General features: G+C 34.7%; 1 protein-coding gene and 1 pseudogene across 12 annotated transcripts in view; both read right to left on the reverse strand.

Annotated features, from left to right (window-relative positions):
- Positions 1 to 1,484: 1,484 nt before the first annotated feature.
- Positions 1,485 to 24,666, reverse strand: part of ZPBP (zona pellucida binding protein) — a 157,042-nt gene continuing 133,860 nt past the window's right edge. For all 12 annotated transcript variants that reach the window (XM_009442784.5, XM_054687524.2, XM_009442775.5 and 9 more), the window contains one exon: positions 1,485 to 1,666. In XM_009442784.5, the coding sequence (XP_009441059.2) occupies positions 1,572 to 1,666 (95 nt within the window). In that variant the 3' untranslated portion in view covers positions 1,485 to 1,571. The remainder of the gene's footprint in view (positions 1,667 to 24,666) is intronic.
- LOC104005068 (nucleolar GTP-binding protein 2-like) lies at positions 6,197 to 8,006 on the reverse strand (annotated as a pseudogene).

The following is a 24,666-nucleotide window of genomic DNA, read 5'->3' on the forward strand; positions in this document are numbered from 1 at the left end:
CTGTTCATGCCTCAGAAAAATGCATTGTAAGTTAAATTATTAAAGATTTTAAATATAGGAAAAAAGCCAACATAAGGAACAAAAAGGAAAGAACATGTATTCTAATCCATTATTTATTACACAATTAAGAAATTTGGAAACTTTAGATTACACTGCTTTTAGAGGTGGAGACGTAGTATGTCTTTTACTCTTTACAAAATACATGTGTTAGCAATTTTGGGAAGAATAGTAACTCACCCGAACAGTGTAATGTGAATATGTCACTTACTAGAGGAAAGAAGGCAATTGAAAAACATCTCTAAACCATATAAAAACAATTACATCATAATGATGAAAACCCAAGGAATTTTTTTAGAAAACATTACCAGGGCTAATAACAAAGTAGAGCCACATGTCATTTATCTTCCCTTTGTGTCTGTGTGAGAATTCTAGAGTTATATTTGTACATAGCATGGAAAAATGAGAGGCTAGTTTATCAACTAGTTCATTTTTAAAAGTCTAACACATCCTAGGTATAGGTGAACTGTCCTCCTGCCAATGTATTGCACATTTGTGCCCAGATCCAGCATGGGGTATGTTTGCCATTTACAAACGTTTATGTCTTAAGAGAGGAAATATGAAGAGCAAAACAGTGCATGCTGGAGAGAGAAAGCTGATACAAATATAAATGAAACAATAATTGGAAAAATTGAGAAACTACTCATTTTCTAAATTACTCATGTATTTTCCTAGAATTTAAGTCTTTTAATTTTTGATAAATCCCAATGTGAGACAAGATAAGTATTAGTGATGGTACGAGTAATTAATATCTGTTATATAATATTCATTTTCATAGTGGAAGAAATAAAATAAAGGTTGTGATGATTGTTGATTATTTTTTCTAGAGGGGTTGTCAGGGAAAGAAATTGCTTTTTTTCATTCTCTCTTTCCACTAAGAAAGTTCAACTATCAATTTAGGCACATACAATAATTACTCCATTCTAAAATGCCAAAAAGGTAATTTAAGAGACTTAAAACTGAAAAGTTTAAGATAGTCACACTGAACTATATTAAAAAATCCACAGGGTGGTTGGAACTAGGCCTTATATTAAAGAGACTAAAAATTGCAATAAGACCCCAGGCTTTAAATATGGCTTTAAACTGTGAAAGGTGAAACTAGAATGAATAAAATCCTATAAATTTAAATCAAAAGAAAGAAACAAACTGAAATTAAAGTTATTATACAAGAATATGGTGGCCTGGATCTAGTGAACATATAGTAAGGATAAAACAGAATATTTCTGAAAAATCCTGAAAAATCTTTTGGGCTAACCTGAAAACAGTATATTTGAAACTATTTTTAAAATGCAGTGATACTAGAAATATTTTAGAATCATATGTAGGTTTGGCATTAATGGATAAAGACTAGAGGATTTTCACCCTCATAAAACATTTGGACATACAGTATTTGATTAAAATGATGACACATTTTTTGTAAAATATGATTAATTCTGGCATAATAATTTATTATGTTAATATTTCAAATATATACTTTGCATTTAATAAACCACTGAATAACTGAAGATAATGGCTTATAAGCACGTTTTTGCTCCATACACCAGGCTGCTATTGCATTGAAGGCAATGAATTCCATCACGGGGGTTATATGATCCAGGGCTGCAGATCACTGTGAAAAAAGAGTAAGTTAATAAGTAGTATTTTCCTAATACACATAATATAAAATTTCCAATCTCAATTCTTTTAAGTGTATAGTTCAGTAGTATTAAGCATATTCACATTGTTGTGCAACAAATCTGCAGAACTTTTTCATCTTGCAAAACCGCAACTCTATACCCATTTCCCTGTTTCCCCAGCTGTTGGCAACCACCATTCTAACTTTGGTTTCTATGAGTTTCACTAATCTACATACCTCATGTAAGTGGAATCATACACTGAAAGTTTTAACTATTTACTCTGAGATTCCTGTAAGGAGCATGCAACCTGGATCCCTTGCATGCATGCACAGTTGACAATAGGGTTGGTACTCCTATGAGAATCTAATGCCATTGATGATCTGACAGGAAGCAGAGCTCAGGCCATAATGCTCACTTGCCCGCCACTCACCTTCTATTTTGCAGTCTGGTTCCTAACAGGACATAGACCAGTACTGTTCCCTGGCCTGGGGGTTGGGGACCCCTGCTTTAAGTTATATAGCAGAAGCCACAAGAGGTCAACACTACAGGAAGAACCAAATGTGCTTCACACATGGCCATAACTGTGTATTTTAGGTGGAAAGAGACTGCATTTTTTTCTAATAATCTCCTGATTTCAAGTCCTATTTCTACCACTTGCTAAATGTGCAATTTTGAAAATATTAATCTAATTTAATTCCGTTTGATCATCCCTAATATGAGGATAATGAAATCATGAATTTGATTAAATGATGACATCTACTACTGCCTGACAGAATAGAAAGAAACCAAGGTCAGATACCATCTCTGTCACAGATTATCTTTGGTAACTTAGGTAAAACAGTCAATTATCTTAGTTCCACTATCCTTATTTTGTAAAACAGGTGCAATACAATAATAACCAATTTCATAACATTAATGTATTAAAAAATCGCACAGTGTATCATAGGCACTCAATAAATGCTTAACTTTATGCACTCAGGAACACTGCCTCTACCAACCTGTTCTATTGTGGATAAGGGGATGGAAATCAGGTGGTGCCATCAAGCCTCATAATTGGGCTGGGGTCTTTGATTATTCTGTTCCTCTTTTTCCTGTTGCAAATGTGGTTGCCCAAGGATCTCAGAATATGTTAATAGCACATCTATGGCATGTTTATTATGGGCCATCAAAGAAAATTCTTTTTCTAGCATCATGATTCAATGATACAAGTTAATATTTGGATCTAGTTCATACTATATTTTAAATTTTATATCATTTACTTTTAAAATGTATTTTTCCAAATTGGGAAATATTTTACCATTTTTTAGAGGAAATATTTGCCATTCTATGTTCCAAAGAGTTCCTCAGTTTTAATAGATGTTTTATTTGGGAGAATAATGTTTCAGATGGGAAAAAGTTTAATTAAACAAAGTAGATTTATTTCCTCCAGTGATAACAACAGTATTTGAATTGGTAATGTACACAGTAAGCTTCCAATGATGTTTCTCAAATGTGTGTTGATTATGGCACATTTTCTCTCAAAGCACACCTTAATATTTATTGAAGAACAAATATGGAAATATTAAGCAAAGATACTAAAAGTGTTAAATCATTACACATGCAGAAGAGAAATCTGCATGCAGTCTTTACACATATGCTTTATATTGATTATCAAAAATAGAAATGACACCGGCATAAAATCATCTAAATACAAGCTTAAATAAATATGACTTTCTAGTTACTATTCTTAGAATTAATAAACCCTCACAGTATGATATGTGTAACATCATATAGTTCCTATGTGTAGCACTCCTTCCTAGTATACGTACTAAAATATTTTTTCTCTGTTAAGTAGAACTGGGGAAAAATGTTAAAATGTTATTTAAATTTAAAGTACAAAATTAGCCAACTCTTTAAACAAAGAGACAAAGAAGGATTTGTGACTAATCGGTATTGACATAAAAAACATGATAAAGTACAAAAAAAAGTTATGAACTTTGCATAGGAAATAATTTCTTAAAAAGGAAAATGCACTAACCATAATGCAAAACATTTAATATTAAAATTAAGAAATTAATTTTAAAAATCATAAAAGTAACGATTGTGTAAAATAAAACTGTGGAAAGACTCTCCAAGCAAGATGGACTCCCTGAGGCTAACAGAGATGCTTTAAATTTGAAAAGAGAAGTAGGCATTCATAGTGAGGTGAGAGGCTGGTGAGTGGTCACATACTTTGTGTTTCTCTGAAGAAAATACAGCCTTTGACAACAAACTTTCTGCCTGTACAACTCCAAGCTGGAGTATCTCCTATAACCAAAAACTGAACATTCCATAACTGACCATCTGAAAATCTTCAATGAAAAGGGATTTGTGGTCTCAAACTTGTAGGCAACCCAATCACTCTGTTGCCTCAACCAATCAGGGCTTGGCTACATCAACCAACAGGAACCAAACAAGTTTGAATCCCTCCTTTTCATAAACAGACATGATTGGGAACATGGGTAGGAACTTTATGAAAGCCAAACCCTCTCTTTGTTCTCTGCAGTGCACCTTCAGTTATACCAAAGGCTGTGTCTCCCAATTCTATCCATTGCTTCTCAGAAAATATAAGCTTTCCTTTTGGCCTTTGCAGATCTCATGGTCTTTTGTTAACGACAGTCAAGGAATAAAATTCGGAAAAAAATTGTAGCTATATAATCAACAGAAGAATATTATTCAGAATATATAATTAACTCATATAAATCAATTAGAAAAACAAATAAAAACTAATTTAAAAGTAGGCACCAAGGAGAAAATACAAATGGTGAACTAATGGATTTTTGTGTTGAGCCAACAAAACAGTACTCAAATTAGATCTAGGAAATCCAGATAGACATCAGAATGTAATACATTGAGAGTGAGATGCAAGAACTTCCAGTGAACTAGGAAGCTCCAGGCCCTCATTCCCCCATGAAAACATTAAATAAGTAACTAGAGACTGGCTAAAATAACTTTACAAGAGCTATGGAAACCAGCCATAGGTCTACAGCAATTAAGTTCTGAATCCAAAAAAAAAGCCGTGTTTGAAATGATTAAAAAAAAAATTGTGGCATTTTTACTCACCACTGTCCCACCTCCTTCCCCATGCAGCTCTAGAAGATTCCATCCTACACAACTGAGAGAACAGAGCAGACTAAATTTATGACCTTCTGACCTGTATGAGAGTCCCATGCCTGTGGGATTGGTTTGTGATGGGTGCAGTTCCTGAAAACCACAAGGAGACAACAAAGGGGAACATAGGTGGGGCAAGAGATTTCCTGAAAAATATAACATAACATGTAAAGCCAAGAGAAGCAGCAGGAGTGAGCCTCTTAGAGAAGAAGATATCTAAAAGCAGCCATGTATACAGAGGATTCAGAAAAAAAGCACATGCTCAGGACCAAGCATAAGAAAAGATGTTCCACATCACTAAGCATAAGAGAAAAACAAATCAAAGCTACAATGAGATATCAGCTCACAACCATTAGCACAGACACTATTAAAAAAACAGAAAATATGTATTGGTCATGATGTGGAGAAATTGAAATCATACTTGGTGGAAATGTAAAATGGTGAAGCTACTATGAAAAACAATACAGAGCTTCCTCAAAAAATTAAACATAGAATTACCATGTGATCAGTTAATCCTGCTTTTGGGTATATATCCAAAAGTATTGAAAGCAGGATCTCTAGGAAGTATTGTATATCCATGCACCCATGTCCATTGTCACATTATTCACAATGGCCAAAAGGTGGAAACAACTCAGATTTTCACTGAGAGATGGGAAAAGTGTTAGATCTGATAAATTCAGCAAAGTAGTAGGATACAAAATTGATACACAAAAATCAGTTATGTTTGTGTACATTAACAATAAACAATCCAAAAGGGAAATTAGGAAAATAGTTCCATTTAAAATACAATCAAATAATATTTAGGCATAAACTCAACCAAGGTGGTGGAATAATGTATACTATAAATTACCAAAAATTGTTGAAAAAAATTCAAGAAGACACAAATAAATAGAAAGACATATCATGTTCATGGGTTGGAACACAATATTAAGGTGTTAACACCACACAAAGCTATTGATTCAATGCAATCTCTATCAAAATCCCAATAACATTTTTTTTGTGAAAAACAAAAATCTTTCTCAAGAGACTCCAAATAGCCAAAATATTGAAAAAGAAAAACAAAGTTGAAAGTCTCACATTTCCTGATTTTAAAACTTACTACAAAGCTGCAATAATCAAAACAGTGTGGTGCTGCCAAAAAGACAGACATACAGACTAATGGAACAGAATAGAAAGCCCAGTAATAAATCCTTGCATACAGGGACAAATGATTTTCACAAAGGATGCCAAGATCATTCAATGGGGAAAGAACAATTTTTTTCACCCAATGGTATTGGGAAAACTGGATATACACAGACAACTAAATGAAGTTGGATTCTTAGACCATATATAAAAATTAACTCAAAATGAATCAAGGACTTAAGAGCTAAAACTGTAGAACATTTAGAAGATGACACTGGGGAAAAGCTTCAGGATACTGCATTTTACAATGATTTCTTTTTGTGCATATTTTTGTATAATACACAACCTTTTAAACGTTACTGCTAATATCTGAATTTTTGTGTTTCTGCTTCAGTCCCTCTGAGTCATTGGTCTTCTTTTCGTTCCCATTTGTATTTTTCACATTGTGTGTTTCATAGTAGTACACACAAATTTTTTTGGATTGTTGCTGCTGTACTGCTCACTTCCATTCCTTAGATGTAAGCATCCTGCAAGTTTTACTTGAATATTCCTCTTCCCTCTGTGTTCTGCTTATTTCCTTTTTTGGTAAATGCTGTGTATCATCTGCATCTTCTTCAGATATTTTTCTCTGCTCTTCATGTTTTTCAAATATCTTTTCACTTAGTACCTTGGATACTCTGACTCCTGAAAACTTTTTAGCTTTAGCTTTGTCTAAAAACTTCTGATATTTAGCAATATTCTCATCTAGAGCTTCAATAATGGCTTTGGTGTGATTTTTCCATATGTTCTTCCTCAGATTCCTAGTAAGACTCTTCATCATCTCTTGCTTCTGCTCCTCTTCTTCAATAGAAAAGCTCTCAAGCTCTTTCTCCAGATATGACATATCCACAGGAACGAGGTCATCCCCAGAAGACTGAGGCACCACACTGAGTTTGCCAAAGTTTTGCTGAACCCATGCACAAGAATTGGTTGCATCTCTGAGTTAGCATCCAGTGACTATTCTCTTCTTTTTCTTTTTCAATCACAGATTCTGTCACTTCACCTACAGTTTTGGTATTCATTCTGTTACTTCCTCTTCTGGATTGTTCTGGGTTGCTTCTGTGGCAACTTCCACAGATTAGGAGGGTGAAAGCTGGGGGGCCACAGGTGACTCTCCATTAAGCAGCTTGACAAAGAAAGGAATCCAGCCCTCTCAGCCAGTCATTGAGGACTATCCACCCACAGTCAGTAAGTCAGTAAGTTACTCCACCCTTTAGTAACTTTCCAATCCAGAAAGTTAAGCTTCTCAATAAAGTCCTCAGCATTCTCCCAAGAATTAATCTTTTATGTCTTGCTGATATATTCTGGCTTTACTTGTTCAAGTACAACATCAATGCAGTCTTCAGGGGTCTTAATTTTTCCTACTTAACTCCTTTTAGCACAATGTCTGTCTTCAAGTCCTCAGAAGAGTATACCAAACCTGAACAGTCAATGAAGCATAACCAACATATCAAGGTAATGTATTTCCAGATATTTCATCTACAATGGGGACCACATTGCAAACTTTCTTGGAACACTATGTTTATATCACAGAGCTCTTGCCAACATTTAGATAGCCAATGAACCCAACATTCATCTGTTTCTTGTCAGTGTACAACTTTCCAAACTGCCACAGAAGCTGAATAAATGCTCCTTTGCGAAAGGGGTCAGCAAGACTTGCATGGAAAGCAACCCATCATTTTGTTGCCCAGGTTGCAACAAGGTCACATTTGTTATGTACAAACATAACGTGTTCCCAGGGTTTATTCTTTTTCAAGTATGGCTCAAGGCTCAATGTGAAGGGAACGGGTACCCACTGGATCTCTAGCATCAGCAACCAGAACTACAACATCTGGTGAATCTATAACCCTGGAGAGCTCACCCTATATTCCTTTGGACTGTCCCTTTTTACATGTCTCTTCTTGTGCTTCATTTATCCCACCAGTGTCTTCAGTTACTGACTCATGATCTTTTCTAGAAACTGGTCTAGCTCTCAGTGGACATTTCAGCATTTTCTAGAAAAGACTGCATATCACTTGCAAATAAATTTGGTTGCTTCCTTTGTGACATAGGGCCAAATGTAGTTTTAAAACTTTCAGTATCAAGAACTTTCAGTATCAGGAATGTGCACCTTTGAGTTGAGGCTGGATTCAATCTTAGAGAAGAGACATTGGTAACTTGCTTTGTTTCATGACAACTGTATGAATCCTTCATAACTGTATCCACTCCCTCTTGAAGTTTTTGTAATCATGACTGCTTAATCACATGTGCATTTTCAAACTATTTGATATTTGGCTGCACTTTTGCCACTGTGCCAGAAGCCACCTTTGATTGATATTCCAGGGGCTTAATGATCTTACCACAGCTGTTCTTGTATTTCTTTTGCCTGTGCATATTCAGGCCTGAGACTGTGGCCTGGTCCCTCATGCTTTGACCTCCTGCTTCCTGCTCTCAGTCTGGGTTTGTGCTGGCATCGAAGAGGTTGATGGTGCACTGTCCTTTTGTACTTGGGCTTTACCATCTTGGTGATGAGATGGGAACTGAAGTGCTAAGTCCAGCTTATGTTGGGTAAATGAATTCAGAACTTCCCAGGCCTGGCTGAAGTGACCTGTTTTATTACAGCTTCAATCTCAGTAGTTGTTATTGGTCTCCTCAGTTGTTAGATTTTTTCATAGTTCAATCTTGGTAGGCTGTATCTGTCTAGGAATGTCTTCTAGGTTTTCCAATTTATTGGCATATAGTTGCTCCTAGAAGCCTCTAATGATCCTTTGAATTTCCATGGCAGCAGACGCAATGTCTACTTTTTTATCTGATTTTATTTTCATTTATTTTATCTTCTTTTTTTCTTAGTCTGGCTAAAGGTTTGTTGATTTTATCTTTTTTAAAAATAACTTTTCATTTCATTGATTTTTGTATTTTTTTATTTCAATTTCATTTATTTCTGCTCTGATCTTTATTTCTTCTACTAATTTGGGGTTTGGTTTGCCCTTGTTTTTCTAGTTCTTTAAGATGTATCAATAGGTTGCTAATTTGAAGTTTTTCTGCTTTTGTTGATGTAGGTGCCTATTGCGATAAACTTCCCTGTACTGCTTTCACTGTATCCCACAGGTTTAGGTACATAATGTTTCCATTTTCATTTGTTTCAAGACATTTTAAAATTTCCTTCTTAATTTCTTCATTGAGCCACTGGTCATTCAGGAGCATATTGTTTAATTTCCAGGTGTTCATATAGTTTCAAAATTCCTCTTGTTATTCATTTCTAGTTTTATTCCATTGTGGTCAGAGAAGATACTTGATATAATTTCAATGTTTTGACTTTTTAAAGATTTGATTTGTGGCCTAACATATGGCCTATCTTTGAGGATTATCCATGAGCTGAGGAGAAGAATGTGTATTCTGCAACTGTGGGATGAAATGTTCTGTGAATATGGCTATTAGGTTCATTTGTTGTATAGTAGAGATTAAGCCCGATATTTCTTTGTTGATTTTCTGTCTGGATAATTTGTCCAATGCTGCACTGAAAGTAGGGTGTTAAAGTCTCCAGCTATTATTGCATAGGGGTCTCTCTCTTTAGCTCTAATAATATGTGCTTTATATATCTGGATGCTCCTGTGTTAGATTCATATATATTAAGAATTGTTATATCCTCTTGCTGAATTGATTTCTTTATTCAATGACCTTGTCTCTTTTTATGCTTTTTGTCTTGAAATCTATTTTTTTTTCCTGATATAAGTATAGCTACTCCTGCTCTTTTCTGGTTTTGCATGGAACTTTTTTTAACTCTTTAGCCTATGTGTGTGTCCGTCTGGGTGTAGTGTGTTTCATGTAGGCAACAGATTGTTGGGTCTTGTGTTTTTATCCATTCAGCTCTCTATGTCTCTTTATTGGAGAGTTTAGTGCATTTATATTCCATGTTATTACTCATAAGGAATTACTTTTGCCATTTTGTCACTTGTTTTCTGGTTGTTTTGTGGTCTTTTCCTTCTTTCTTTCCTTCCTGTATTCCTTTTAGTGAAGGTGATTTTCTCTGGTGGTATATATACATATCCGTTGTGTTTTTTGATTTGTGGTTACCATAGCCTTGCAAATAATATCACATAACCTGTTATTTTAAACTGACAACAACTTAATGCTGATTGCATAAACAAACAAGCAAAGAGAAAACTAGTAAAAAACTCTACAGTTTAACTTCATCCCCCCCTTTTTAGCTTTTTGTTGTTTCTATTTATATCTTAGTATACAGTGTTGTGAAGAGTTGTTGTAGTTATTATTTTTATAGGTTCATCTTTCAATCTTTCTACTCGAGATATGAGTGTTTATACAACACTATTGCAGTATTATAATATTCTGTGTTTTTTTGTGTATTTACTTCAGATGATTTCTTATTGTTCATTAACATCCTTTTCCTTCAGATTGAAGAACTCTCCTTAGCATTTCTTATAGGCAAGGTCTGGTGGTGATGAAATCCCTCAGCTTTTGTTTTTCTGGGGAAGTCTTTATTTCTTCTCCATGTTTGAAGAATATTTTTGCCAGATATACTATTCTAGGATACAAAGTTTTTCTTTTTTTTCCTTCAGCAATTTAAATATGTCATACCACTCTCTCCTGGCCTATAAGGTTTCCACTGAGAAGTCTGCTCACAAATGTACTGGAGTTCCATTGTATGTTGTTTCTTTTCTTTTGCTGCTTTTAGGATCCATTCTTTATCCTTGACCTTTGGGAGTTTGACTATTAAATGTCTTGAGGTAGTCTCACCTGGGTTAAAGTTGCTTGGTGTTCTATACCTTTCTTGTCCTTGAATACTGATACCTTTTTTCTAGGTTTGGAAACTTCTCTGTTACCATCCCTTTGAATAACCTTTGTACCCCAACCTCTCACTCTACCTCCTCCTTAAGGCCAATAAGTCTTAGATTTGCCCTTTAGAGGCGATTTTCTAGATCTTCTAGACATGCTTCATCTTTTTCTCTTTTGTCTTTTCTGACTGTGTATTTCCAAATAGCCTATCTTGAAGCTCACTAATTCTTTATTTTGCCTGATAAATTCTGCTGTTGAGTCTCTGATGCATTCTTCAGTATATCAATTGCATTTTTCAGCTCCAGAACTTCTGCTTGATGCTTTTTAATTATTTCAACTTCTTTGTTAAATTTATCTGACAGGATTCTGAATTCCTTCTCTGTGTTATCTTGAATTCTGTTAAGCTTCCTCAAAATAGCTATTATGAATTCTCCATCTGAAAGGTTACACATCTGTTTCCCAAGATTGATCACTGGTGCCCTATTTAGTTCATTTGATGAGGTCATGTTTTCCTGGATGATCTTGATGCTTGTGGATGTTTGTTGATGTCTTGGCATTGAAGAGTCAGGTATTTATTGTGGTCTTCGCCGTCTGGGCTTTTATGTACCCATCCTCCTTGGGAAGGCCTTCTAGGTATTCAAAGAGACTTCAGTGTTGTGATTGAAGTCTTTGGTCACTGCAGCTATATCTGCATTAGGGGGCTCTCCAAGCCTAGTAACACTGTGGCTCTTGCAGACTTGCAGATGCACTGCCTTGGAGGTCTTGGGTAAGATTCAGAAGAATTCCCTGGATTACCAGGCAGAGACTCTTGTTCTCTTCTCTTATTTTCCTGCAAACAAACAGAGTCTCTCTGTGTGTGCTGAGCTGACTGGAACAAGAGGAGGGGTGACTCAGGCACCCTGTGGCAACCACCACCTGTGACTGCACTGGGTCAGACCTGAAGCCAGCATAGCATTGGGTTTCACCCAAGGCTCGTAGTCACCACTGCCTAACTACCACTTATGTTCACTGAAGACCCAAGGGCTCTACAATAAGCAGGTAGTGAGTCCAGCCAGGCTCATATCCTTCACTTCCTGTTGGTAAGTTTCTTCCAGCCCTAACTGGGTTCAGAGATGCCATCTGGGAACCAGGGACTGGAATCTACCTGGTCCTCTATTCTACAGCAGCAGAACTGGCACCAAAGCTGCAAGACAAAGTCTTTCCCACTCTTCACTCCCCTATCCTCAAGCATAGTAGTCTCTCTCTGTGACCATCATTGCCCCAGGCCTGCAGCAAGTATTGCCTGGCTACCACCAATGTTCACTCAAGGCCCAAAGGCCCTTCAGTCAGTTTGTGGTGAATGCTGCCAGTTCTGAGTCTCTCCTTTCAAGGCAGTGGGCTACCCCCTAGCTCAGAGAAGGTCCAGAAATCCTATCCAGGAGTGATGGCCTGGAACTGAAGACTCCAGGAGCCCACTTGTTGCTCTACTCCACAAAGCTGGTATCCAAGCTAATGCTTGATTCTTATGAAGGTGCTTTTTTGTGTGGACAGTTGTTCAATTTGGTGTTCCAGCAGGAGGGATAATCACTGGAGGGTTCTATTTGGCCATCTTACTCTGCCTTCTCCCCGTTTTGATTTCTTTTACGTGATACCAAAAGCACAAGAAATAAAGATTGGGTTCTATAAAAATAAAACCTTTTGTGTATCAAAGGACATTATCAAATCTAGTGAAAAGGCAACCCACAATATAGGAGAAAATATTTGCAAATCACATGCCTGATAAGTGGTTAACATTTTTTTTTAAATTGTAAACTCCTATAATTCAACAAACAACCCAATTAAAAAATGGGAAGAAGACTTGAATAGGTGTTTCTCCAAAGAAGATACACAAATGGCCAATAAGTATATAAACAGATGCTCAAAACTACTAACCATTAGTGAAATGCAACTCAAAACCATAATGAGATACCACTTCAAACACAATCAGATGACAAGTATCAAGAAAATGGAAAATAACTAGTGTTGGTGAGGATATGGAGAAATTGTGAGCCTTGTGCATTGCTGATGGGAATGTAAAATGGTATAGTGGCTATGGAAAATCAGTATGGTGGCTCTTCAAGAAATTAAAATAGAATTGCCATATGAATCAGCAATCCCATTTCTGGGTATATGCTCAAAAGAATTGAAAGAAGTGTCTCAAAGAGACATTTGTATGCATTATGGACTTAATGTTTGTGTCCCTCCAAATTGATATATTAAAGCCCTAATCTCCAATGAGGCAATATTGGAGATAAGGCCCCTAAGGAGATAAATTTAAATGAGGTAATAAAGGCAGGGCCCTTATCTGATAAGATTAATCTCCTTATAAGAAAACAGACCAGAAACACTGCTATCTCTTTCTCCATGAATATGCACCAAGGAAAAGCCATGTAAGGACAATACCAGAAGGTGGCTGTCTGAAATCAAGAAGAGAGCCCTCTCCAGAAACTGATCTTGGACTTCTAGCATCCAGAATTGTAAGAAAATAAATTTCTGTTGTTTAAGCCACCCATTCTATGAAATTTTATTATGGCAGCCTAATACAGTATATATCTAAAATAACTGAAAGCAGGATCTTGCAGGTATTTGCTTACCTGTGTTTAATGCAGCATTATTCACAATAGCCAACAGCTGGATGTAGCCCAATGCCCATCGGTGAATAAATGAAAAACAAAATGTGTGTATAGGTACAATAGAATGTTATTCAGCCTTAAAAAGGAAATTCTGACACATGCTATAACATGGATGAATCTTAAAAAATATTGTGCTAAGTGAAATAAGCCAGTCATAAAAAGACAAATACTATATGATTCCACTTACATGAGGTATCTAGAGTAGTCACATTTATAGAGAAAAAATGTAGAATGGTGGTTTTCAGGTGTTGGAGGGAGAAGGGAATGGGGAGTTATTATTTTATGGGTATACAATTTCAGTCTAGAAGTTGAAAAAAATTCTAGAGATGGATGGTGATGATGATTTCACAACAGTGGGACTGAAGTTAATGCCACTGTGTATTTAAATTGTACATTTAAATACACTTAAAATGTTAAATTTTATGTTATGTACATTTTACCATAATAAAAAGTGATATATACACATTCATATATTTAAATTAGCTAATATCTACAATTTGATTATGCCAAGAATTCACATAGATATGGAATAACAGAGTTTCTTCCACACTACTGTTGGAAATGTATTAATAAAACCAATTGTGAAAAATAGTCTGATATATTTTAATTAACTGCATATCTTGTGACCCAATATTAGATAAAGACCTTTAAGAATCTTGAACAGAATACATAAACAAAAATATTCATTACAGCACTGTGTGTCATAGCAAAAAATTGAGAACAATCAATTTCAACCAACAATAAAACAGACATGCACCCTGATATATTCACATAATGGAAAATTATACAAAAATTTAAAATTTTTAAATAGTGTTATAATCACAAAAGTAGAAACAAATTTCACACATGTGGTCTACAATAATGTGAATAGGTTAAAATAACTATAACTGGATAGATTTATAATTAGATAAATAGTCTTGACTGGATAGATTCTCAGTCTTGATATTTAAAAATCCAGCTGTATGCTGTTAACACAAAAATATAAGTTTAAGACAAATTAATATATACATAGGCAAAGCAATCACAAAATCTCAACCATGACAATTTTATTTTATGTGACTGGACAAACCATTTTAAAATTGGCAGCTTTTAACAAAAATAAAAACAATGATCTCTATACTTAAGACATTTTTGTAAGTTTTAGTAATAATCATAGATCAGTAAAATAAAAATCATAATTCTTTAAAAGACATGTATATATGTATTTTATATGTGTTAATATATGTATATGTCTATTTATATGTACACATATAAACACACAAATTAATATGGTATATACCCCTACTTCATAGACCTGAGGGTAAAGAAACAAAATTATGAAATTATTGAAATAAAATATTAGAGATTTTTTCATGCCTATGAGACAGGTAAAACTTTCCTAAGAAGAAACAACTATAATTGTAAGGGGTCCAAAATACTCAAAACATATTTTAAAAAATGAACAAAGCTTCCAGTTGCGATGCCAAGTTTCAAAACTTACTACAAAGCTACAATAATCAAAACAGTGTGGTACTAACATAAGGAAATGCCTACCACCAATGAAACAGAATAGTGCACATAAATAACTCATACATCTAAGACAACTGATTTTTCAACAAGGATACCAAGACAATGAAATGTGGAAAGAACAGTTTCTTCAGCAAATTATTCTGTAACAACTAGATAGCCACACGTCAAATAATACAGTTGAACTCCTACAACACACAATTTATAAAAATTAGCTCAAAATGCATTGATGACCACTTTGAAAAAAATATAGGGGTAAGTCTTCATGATTTTAGATTTTGCAATGGTTTCTTAGATATGACACCAAAAGCATAAGCAATAAAAAATAAATATAAACTAGACTTCATTTTAAAACTGTGACGAAATGGACAATATTATGGATGTGAAAAGAAAAGCAGAGAACAGGTAAAAATATTTGCAAAGCATATATTTGCTGAGAATCTAATATATAGACTATCTAAAGAGCCCTTACTACCCAAAAACAAACAAAATCCCAAGTAGAAACACTGGCAGAGGATTTACGTAGACATTTCTCCAAAAAAGATACACAAATGGCCACCAAGCAAACAGGAAAAAATGCTCAACATCATTACATCATTCAGGAAATACAAATAAAAACTGAATGAGACACTATTTCACATATGCTAGAATGGTTAGAATAAACTTTTTTTTTTTTTAAAAGGAAAATAGCAAGTGTTGGCCAGGATGTGAAGAAACAGGTACTCTCATACATCACTAATGGGATTGTAAAATGGTATATGTCTTGTGAAAAATGGTTTGGCTTATACTCAAAAAGTTAAACACAGAATAAGTGGAAAATAAAGTGGAATGACCCAGTAATTCCACTCTTGGTATGTACCCAAAAGAACTCAAAATGGGCACTTAAGTATATACTTTTCATGAATGTTCACAGCAACAGTATTCACAATAGCCAAAATATGGAAATAACCAAATGTCCATGGATAAATAAATTGTATATATACATAAAATGGGATATTATTCAGCCATAAGAAAGAATGTAGCACTGATACATGCTACATCATAGACGAATCTCAAAAACATTATGCTAAGTGAAAAAAGCCAGATACAAAATAATACATATTGTTTTATTTTATATGAAATATCCAGAATAAATAAATCCATAAAGATAGAAAGCATAGTGATAGTTGCCAGGGGGTAATGGTAGACATGAATGAGGCGTAACTTTTTAATAAGTACGGGGTTTCCTTTTTGAAGTGATTAAAATATTTTGGAATTTGGTAGAGGTGTTTGCAAAACATTGTGATTGTACTAAATGCTATTAAATTGTTCGCATTAAAATGGTGAATTTTAATTAATGTGAATTTCAACTCAATTAAAAAAATAAATAGAGCTTCATTTGATCTGTGGACTAGTATAAATTGGTGTGACACATGTTTATTTGATAATCAAAAGGAGAGGTCAGTCAATCATGCATAAAACAATAAACGGTTAAAAGCAGTGAATTTAATGAATGACATAAATGAGCAGGTCAAAGATACCTGACAAACATTCCACACAATATATACAAAGAACTCCACTTTCAGGCACTACAGAGTCAAACTGCTATTTATTTCCTGTATAGCTTTGAGAACTTCTCTATGAGTTTAAAATAAAGATAAATGAGTTTTAATAAATAGAAACTCTCATAGCTGTACAGGAAACAAATGTAAAAGCCCATCACATTACAGGCAGGGTGGAGGGATCTATATAACTAGAAGCTCTCTTCTCATCAGAAACAATAAATGCTAGAAGAGAATGGAGCAATGGTTTACTAGACATAAAAGTAAATTTTACAACTAAGAAACTATCTTTCGAAACTAAGGGTAAAAATACAATTTGTAATAAAAATTAGAGAGACATATTATCCAGGTAACAAAATATGTTCTCCCAACTCCTGCAACATGCAATCCGTAGAATCAATCTGCACATGTACCCCTGAATAAAAGTTAAAAAAAGAAAAACTAAAGGAAGTTCCTTAGCCTGAACAGATCTATTACCAGATGGAATAATAGGAAATCCATGTATCAACTTGCCTGAAACAATGAAAAATAATAATAATAATTCAATATACATGAAAAAAATGGCTTTCAAAACATTAGTTATCAAACCACAAGGAACTGTAACTCTTTGGAAATAAGAAACAAAAGATGTGAGCCCTACAATTGTGAGCCTACAATTAGTAAACTAACTTCCATAGCTTACTGTCTTGAGTGAGTTTTCTAATTATGCTACAGGGAACTAAGGTGGAGCCCAGCAAAGTCCCTCAATTAAGGAGACCAACCTAAGAGTCAGAGAAGACCAACACTGCTGGAGTTAAGACTATGTCCCAGAGAGGAGACAGCTACATACACAGAGAACCCCGGAGATGAGTAGAATATTTCTCCAAAATATGTTACACAACAGCAATCAGCAGGTATGTGTGAGAAAGCTATGTTAGGCTGGGAAGAGGAACATCTATTTTGATAGCAGTAGAGGGAATAGTGCCTGGCAGTCACTCTGGATAATGAACAGTGTCTGTTCCCAACAGCCAGTATGAGAAACTCAAAATTCAAAAGGCACTGGGTAAAGCACTTGGGAAGGTAGTAGGAAACAATTACCTCTGGACTGAATATTGAACAAGAACCACCTATCAAATTACAAAGCAAGACATAAAATAATCAAACAGCTTCCAAGAAATGCATTAATTGTGTGCGAAAACAAAGACTCAGAAGAAACAAATTTTTAGGAACATCAAAATATCCAGCACCAAATAAGGCAAAATTCACAATGTTGGAATCTAAACAAAGATTACTGTGCAGTAATAAGAGGCAGGAAAACATAACCCATATTCAGGGAAATAAACAATCAAAACCAAACTGGAACTAAGGAGGTAAAATACACTGAAAGCTACAAAATATTCCTGAAAGAAACTAAAGATGACCTAAATAGACATTCTGTGTTCATGAGAATAAATACTTAATATTGTTAAGATGTTAATATTACCCAAAGGGATCTAGAGATTCAATACAATCCCTGTCAACATTCCAACAGCTTTTATTGAAGAAATGGAAATGCCAACCCTCAAATTTATATGGAATTCAAAGGGCACTAAATAGTCAAAAAAAATCGAAAAAGGAAAACAAAGACGGAAGATACATAACTCCCAATTTCAAAAATTACTACAAAGCAATAGTAATCAAAATAGTGTGGTACAGGCATAAGGACAGACTATATAGCCCAATGGAACAGAAATAAGTGCATATGTCCAGGACCAGCTCATTATTTATAAGGGTGCCAAGTCCATTAATTATGGAAATAATAGTCTCTTCCACAAATAGTAAAGAGACAAGTGGATTTCCAACTGCAAAAGAATGAAGTTGAACCCCTACTTCATATCAAATACATTAATTAACTCAGAATGGATTTATGACCTAAATATATCGGAGCAAAAACTATTAAATCCCTGGAACAAAACATAAGGTTAAATCTTCATGCTTTCATACAGCAACAAATGCTTAGATCTGACACCAAAAACAAGGGTAACAAAAGAAAGCACACGTAACTTTGACTTCATCAAAATTAAGATTTTGTCCATCAAAGTATATTATCAAGAACTTTGCAAATTGGCAAAGCAGAAATGTTTACAGGGTCTAAATAACTGGTACAATATATAAACACTAAACATAAGAAAGCTGGAATGGTTTTATATTAATATCTAACAAAATAGGCTTCAATGTAAGAAATATTATCAGGAATATAAAAATGTATTACATAATGATAGAGGAGGAAGTGATCAGGAAAAAATAGCAATTCTAAATGTCTATTTAACTAGTTACTGAGTTTCAAATATGTGGCAAAACTAAAAGGAGAAATAGACAAATTCACAATAACAGCTAGGAATTTCAAACATTCCGTTCTCAAAAACTGATATAACAAGTTGAAAATAAAAAAACAGGGATATAGAAGATTAACTTACTAAAACCAAAAATATCAGAATAAACTTTTTATTCATGGGAGCATATAACATTTATCAAGATGTGCCAGATTTCTGGCCAGAAAACAATCTTCAGAACAACTGAAAGGACTGAATTGATATAGAATATGTTTTCTGAACATAAGATATTTAATTGCAGATTAACAAAAATTATATTGGAGTTGACCAGATATATGAAAGTTAAACAACATACTAATGAATAAGACCTGGGCCAAATAAAATTATAAAATTAGATAATATTTTGGACTTATCAAAAACTTAAAAATCAACAAAAATAAAATTAGTGGGCTATAGATAAAGCAACGTTAGGAAAAAATGTAAATCTTTTAAATACTTACATAAGAAAAAAGAGAAAGTTATGAAATCAGTGTTCTATACTACTCTCATAAGAAACTAAAGAAAGGGCCAGACGCAGTCGCTGACACCAGTAATCCCAACCCCTTGAGAGGCCAAAGCAGGTGGATCACAAGGTCAGCCACTCGAGACCAGCCTGGCTAACATGAAGAAACCCCATCTCTACTAAAAAAACAAAAATTAGCTGGGTGTGCTGGTGTGTGCCTTGAATCCCAGCTGCTCTGGAGGCAGAGGCAGGAGAATCACCTGAACCTAGGAGGCAGAGATTGCGGTGAGCTGAGATCACACCACTGCACTCCAGCCTGGGCAAGAGAGCGAGACTCCGTCTCAAAAAAAAAAAAAAAAAAAAACTGAAGAAAGAAGAGCACATTAATTTTCAGATAAGAAAGGAAAGACTTTAGTAACCATTAAAGGTATTAGCTAAAATTAATGAAATAGAAATCAGATAAGAGAAAATTAATAAACAAAATGCTGGCTCTTTGAAAGGACTACTACAATTGATAAACTTCCAATTAAAGTTTGGTAAAACTTAAAAACAAAAAACATATGTAGATGAATAATATCAGGAATTAATGAGAAAACATCACTACAGATCTTATGACATTAGAAGGAAAATAAGAGAACACTATGATCAATTTGTGGAATAAATTTGACATCTAAATAAAATAGACAAACTCTTGAGGATATACATTATCAAAACAGGCTCAGAAAATCTGAAAAGCCCTATATCAATTAACCACTGAATTATAATTAAAATCCTTTGCACATGGACTTATCATTTTGTTGTTATGATCTAAGCCACTAATACCCAGCCATCCTATTGATTACAATTATATATTCAAAATAATTACATTGTAAAATAACTACCTGAGTACTCTAAAAAGCAAAGAGATTAAAGTGAATTTAGAAGGATGGTTGAAAGAAACAACTCACACAGGGAAGAGTATCCATTCTGTTTGTCTGTTTTTAAATTTTCTCTCTCTCACATTTATTACCATTATTATCTAGAAAAATCTTAAATATCTAAAAATATTTTGAATTTAATAACAATGAATATATAACACTGAAATTAATGGGATAAATCTAAAGCAGTGTTTGAAAAAATTATCATTTTACATGTAGCTTTTATTAGGAAAAAATGGAAATTTCTAAATATCAATGCCCTCATTGAAAATTTCAAGAAATCTATTTTTTGAAAAGTCTCCTAAAATATGTAAATGTAGCAAAGTAGTAGTAAGCAAGGGCAACGAACAAAAACTATTATATTTCTAAGTACTAGCAATAAACGATTACAAACCAAAATTTAAGCCACAATACCACTTATAATAACTCCCTCCAAAATGAAATAACTACATGAATCTAACAACCATGTGTAAGATCTATATGATGCTAACTACAAACTACCAATGAAAGAAATAAAAGACCTAAAAAAAATAGATGGGCATGCTATGTTCATGGATCTAAAGATTTAATATAGTAAAATTATGAAAATTCCACAAATCCTATATTGAGCTATAAGTTTAATACAATTGCTATCAATATCCTAGAATAATTTTTTTGTAAATATAGATAAACTAAACTTCATATGGAAAAGCAAAGAAACAAGAATAGCTAAAATTAGCTTTGTGAGAGAAGAAAAAAGTAGGAGAAATCACACCACCAATTTTAAGACTTACTAACAATAGTAATGAAGACAGTGTTTGCTATGGTTTGAATGTTTGTCCCTTCCAAACTCATGTTGAAATTTAATTGCCATTATAACAGTATTTAGTAAGATCCCTAAGAGGTGATTAGACCATGAGGTCTTGGCCCTCATGAACTGATTAATGTCATTATCATGGGGTTGGATTCTGAGTTTGGCCCCTTTGTCTGTGTTTCTCTCTCTGTCTCATGCCCTGTCTTTGCACTTCCATCATGAGATTACACAATGAGAAGGCCCTCACCAGATGTCAATACCTTGATCCTGGACTTTCCATGCTCCAGAACTGCGAGAAATACATTTCTGTTCTTTATAAATTACAAAGTCTCAGATATTCTATTATAGCAGCACAGAGTGGACTAAGATAGAAAATTGATTTTGAGAAGTGGGACTGTTGCTAAAACAGTCCTCTCATCACAGGCCCAGAGTGTCACTCCTCGCATCACAGGCCCAGAGTGCCAAGGTCTGGGAGAAGGAAATATGTGAAAAGAGAGGCCTAGTGGGCCCTCAGGACATCGAGGCTTGCTTCCCAGGGAAGTCTCAGGTCTCTGTTCCCTGCATTCTGGCACAGGGCTCCTCAGCCACCCAGGTGTTGCTGAAGGAGGCCCCAGATAGGACTTGAGTCACTGATTATAAGAATACAAGCAACAAATCTTGGTGGTGTCCAAGTGGTGTTAAGTCTTCAAGCAGGCAGAATGCAAGGGCTGTGGAGGCATGGCTTCCTCCACCTTTATTTCAAAGAAACTTGTTGTGAACAACCTGGGGACCCAGGCAGAGACTTACCATAGGGACAGAGCCACAGCAGAGAGCCTCTACTGTGGTAATGCCCAGCAGAATTGTGTGGTCAGAGTTTTCAGAGAGTCTCCACTACAGTAATACATAGTAGAGCCACGAGAGCAAGGCCATGGGAGATAAGCAATACCAGCCTGGGAGAGCAGCAGGCATCTGACTCCAACCTACAAGAGCTGTTGTTTGAGCTATGACCAACAAAGCCAAAGAAGTGTGGCTTCTCGAGCCCTTGAGGACACAACCCCCACCCCAGTGTGCCCAGAAGGCAGGACAAGGGGTCAAGGAAAATTATTCTGGAGGCTTAATATTTAATGTTGTTTACCTTGTTGGGTTTTGGACTTCCTTAGAGCCATTTATCCCTTTCTTCTTGCCTATTTCTCCATTTTGGAAATATATCCTCTGCCTGTTCCACCATAATATTTTGAAGTAGATAATTTGTTTGATTTCACAGGGTCACAGCTGGAGGGAAATTTGCCTCAGGATGTATTGTGCCTTGAGTCTCGCCCACATACATCTGATTTAGATGAGAGACTCTAGACTTTGAACATTTCAGTTGATGCTGAAACAAGTTAAGACTTTTGGGTCTACTGGATAAAAATGACTATGTTATATGTGATAAAAACATGAATTTTGGGGGTCAAGGTCAAAATGGTATGATTTGTATATATCTTCAAAAAGTATATGTTGGAAACTCAATCCCCAATCCAACAGTGTTAGGAGGTGGGGCCTAATGGGACTTGTCTAGGTCATGATGGCTTGACCTTCATGAATGGATTAATGCCAATTATAGAATGGCTTGAGGCTGAAAGGTCAGTCTCTTGCTCCATCTCACTCTTTCTTTGGCCATCATGAGATGACACAGGAAGGAGGCCCTCATCAGATGCCAGACCCTTGATCTTAGACTTCCCAGCTTCCAGAACTGTAAGCCAATAAATTTCTTTTCATGACAAATTATGGAGTCTGTGGTATTCTGCTTTATCTACGATAGCAGCACAAAACAGACTAAGACAGTGCTTTATTAGTGCAGGGATACACACATAGATCAATGGAACAAGCTGGTAACCCAGTGAATTCCATTAAATATCGGAGGACAAAATGATATCAATCCTATAGAAGCACTTTCAGAACAGCAGGAGAAAACAATGTCCAACTCATTTTCTAATGCCAGCATAACCGTAATCCAAAATCACAACAAAGACATTATTTAAAAATACAGAAAAATACTCTTGAAAAAGGTATAAATATTAACAAATCAAATAATAAATAAAAGGACCATGACCACATAGGTTTTTATCCCGGAAATGCAAGTGTTGGTTCAGCATTAAAGAGTCAATCAAAGCAAATTACTGTACTAATACAATAAGTGTTCTCAGATGTTCTTTGTCGGTTTTCAAACCGGCAAAGACCATCTAAGATAACCCTACAGCTAATACCATACTTAAAAGTGAAAGAGTTATTGCTTTTCCTCTAATATTGGGAAAAGGGCAAGAATGCCTTCTTTTGACATTTTTATTTAACACTGTACTAGAGGACCTAGTCATTGCAATAAAGCAAGCCAAAAAAAACAAGGCACAAACATCAGAAATAAAGAATTAAATCTGTTGCAGAACATATATTTATATTAAAAAGGATCTACAAAATAATTATTATAGCTAAGCAGTGAATTAAGCATAATCACAGGATCCAGGTTAATATTTTAAAAATCCATAATATTCTTACATACTAATGGGAAAATTAAATCAAATAACATGCTAACTGGAAAATTAAATCAAATAACCATTAAAATAACTCAATTTAAAAGAGAGCAAATAAAACATAACATTCTTATGAATAAATCTAAGAGATTTGCTAGAAATCTGAAATGAAAACTACAAAACATCCCAAAAACAAATTTAAAAAGAATTTACACACTTGGAGAATCAACATGTTCGCTATTTGGAAGACTAAATATATTTGAGATAACATTTAATTAATTTTGTCTTTAGAGTCAATGAAATCAATTCAAATTACAGTTGAACTCTTTGTAGAAATTGATATGTTAATTCTAAAATGCATACAATAATTCAAAAAACAGGGAAAAAAGCAATTTTTAAAATAAAATCAAAGCTGGAGGATTACCCTATGTGATTTCAATAGTTGCTATAAAGCTACAGTAATCAAGATACTTCAGTATTGTTCAAATAACAGACATAGATGAATGGAGCATAATTAAATGCACAAAATTGCAGTCAGCTGAATTTTTGCCAGAGGCAACATTGCATTTTAATAGAGGAAGAAAAGTATCTTCAATAAATGGTACTGGATCATTAAGATATGATATCTTTATGGTAAAAAATGATCATCAACCTTTTTCTCACACCAAACAGAAAAATCAACTCAAAATGGATCATGGACCTAAATGCGGAATCCAAAATACTATTAAACAACACAGAGGCTGGGCGCAGTGACTCAGGCCTGTAATCCCAGCACTTTGGGAGGCTGAGGTGGGTGGGTCACCTGAGGTCAGGAGTTCGACACTAGCCTGGTCAACATGGTGAAAGCTCGTCTCTACTAAAAATACAAAAAAATAGCTGGGCGTGGTTGTGCATGCCTGTAATCTCAGCTACTCGAGAGGCTGAGGCAAGAGAATTGCTTGAACCTGGGAGAAAGAGGTTGCAATGAGCTCATGTCACTGCACTCCAGCCTGGGCAGCAGAGCAAGACTCTGTCTCAAAAAAAAAAAAAAAAACAGTAGAAAATCTTTGTGAATTTAGAGTAAGATAAGGTGTATTAGAACACAAACACTTACATAAACTATAGAATAGAATAAATAAAATACATTTATGCAACTTTTTAATTTAAAAACAAAAATGCAGGCCACAATCTGAGAGAAAATACAGCACATATATCAGCAAAGGACTTTTGTCCATACTATTGTAAGGACTCTTACAAGTCAGTA

This window comes from Pan troglodytes, chromosome 6, assembly GCF_028858775.2.
Source record: "Pan troglodytes isolate AG18354 chromosome 6, NHGRI_mPanTro3-v2.0_pri, whole genome shotgun sequence".
In the NCBI taxonomy this organism is placed as follows: domain Eukaryota; kingdom Metazoa; phylum Chordata; class Mammalia; order Primates; family Hominidae; genus Pan; species Pan troglodytes.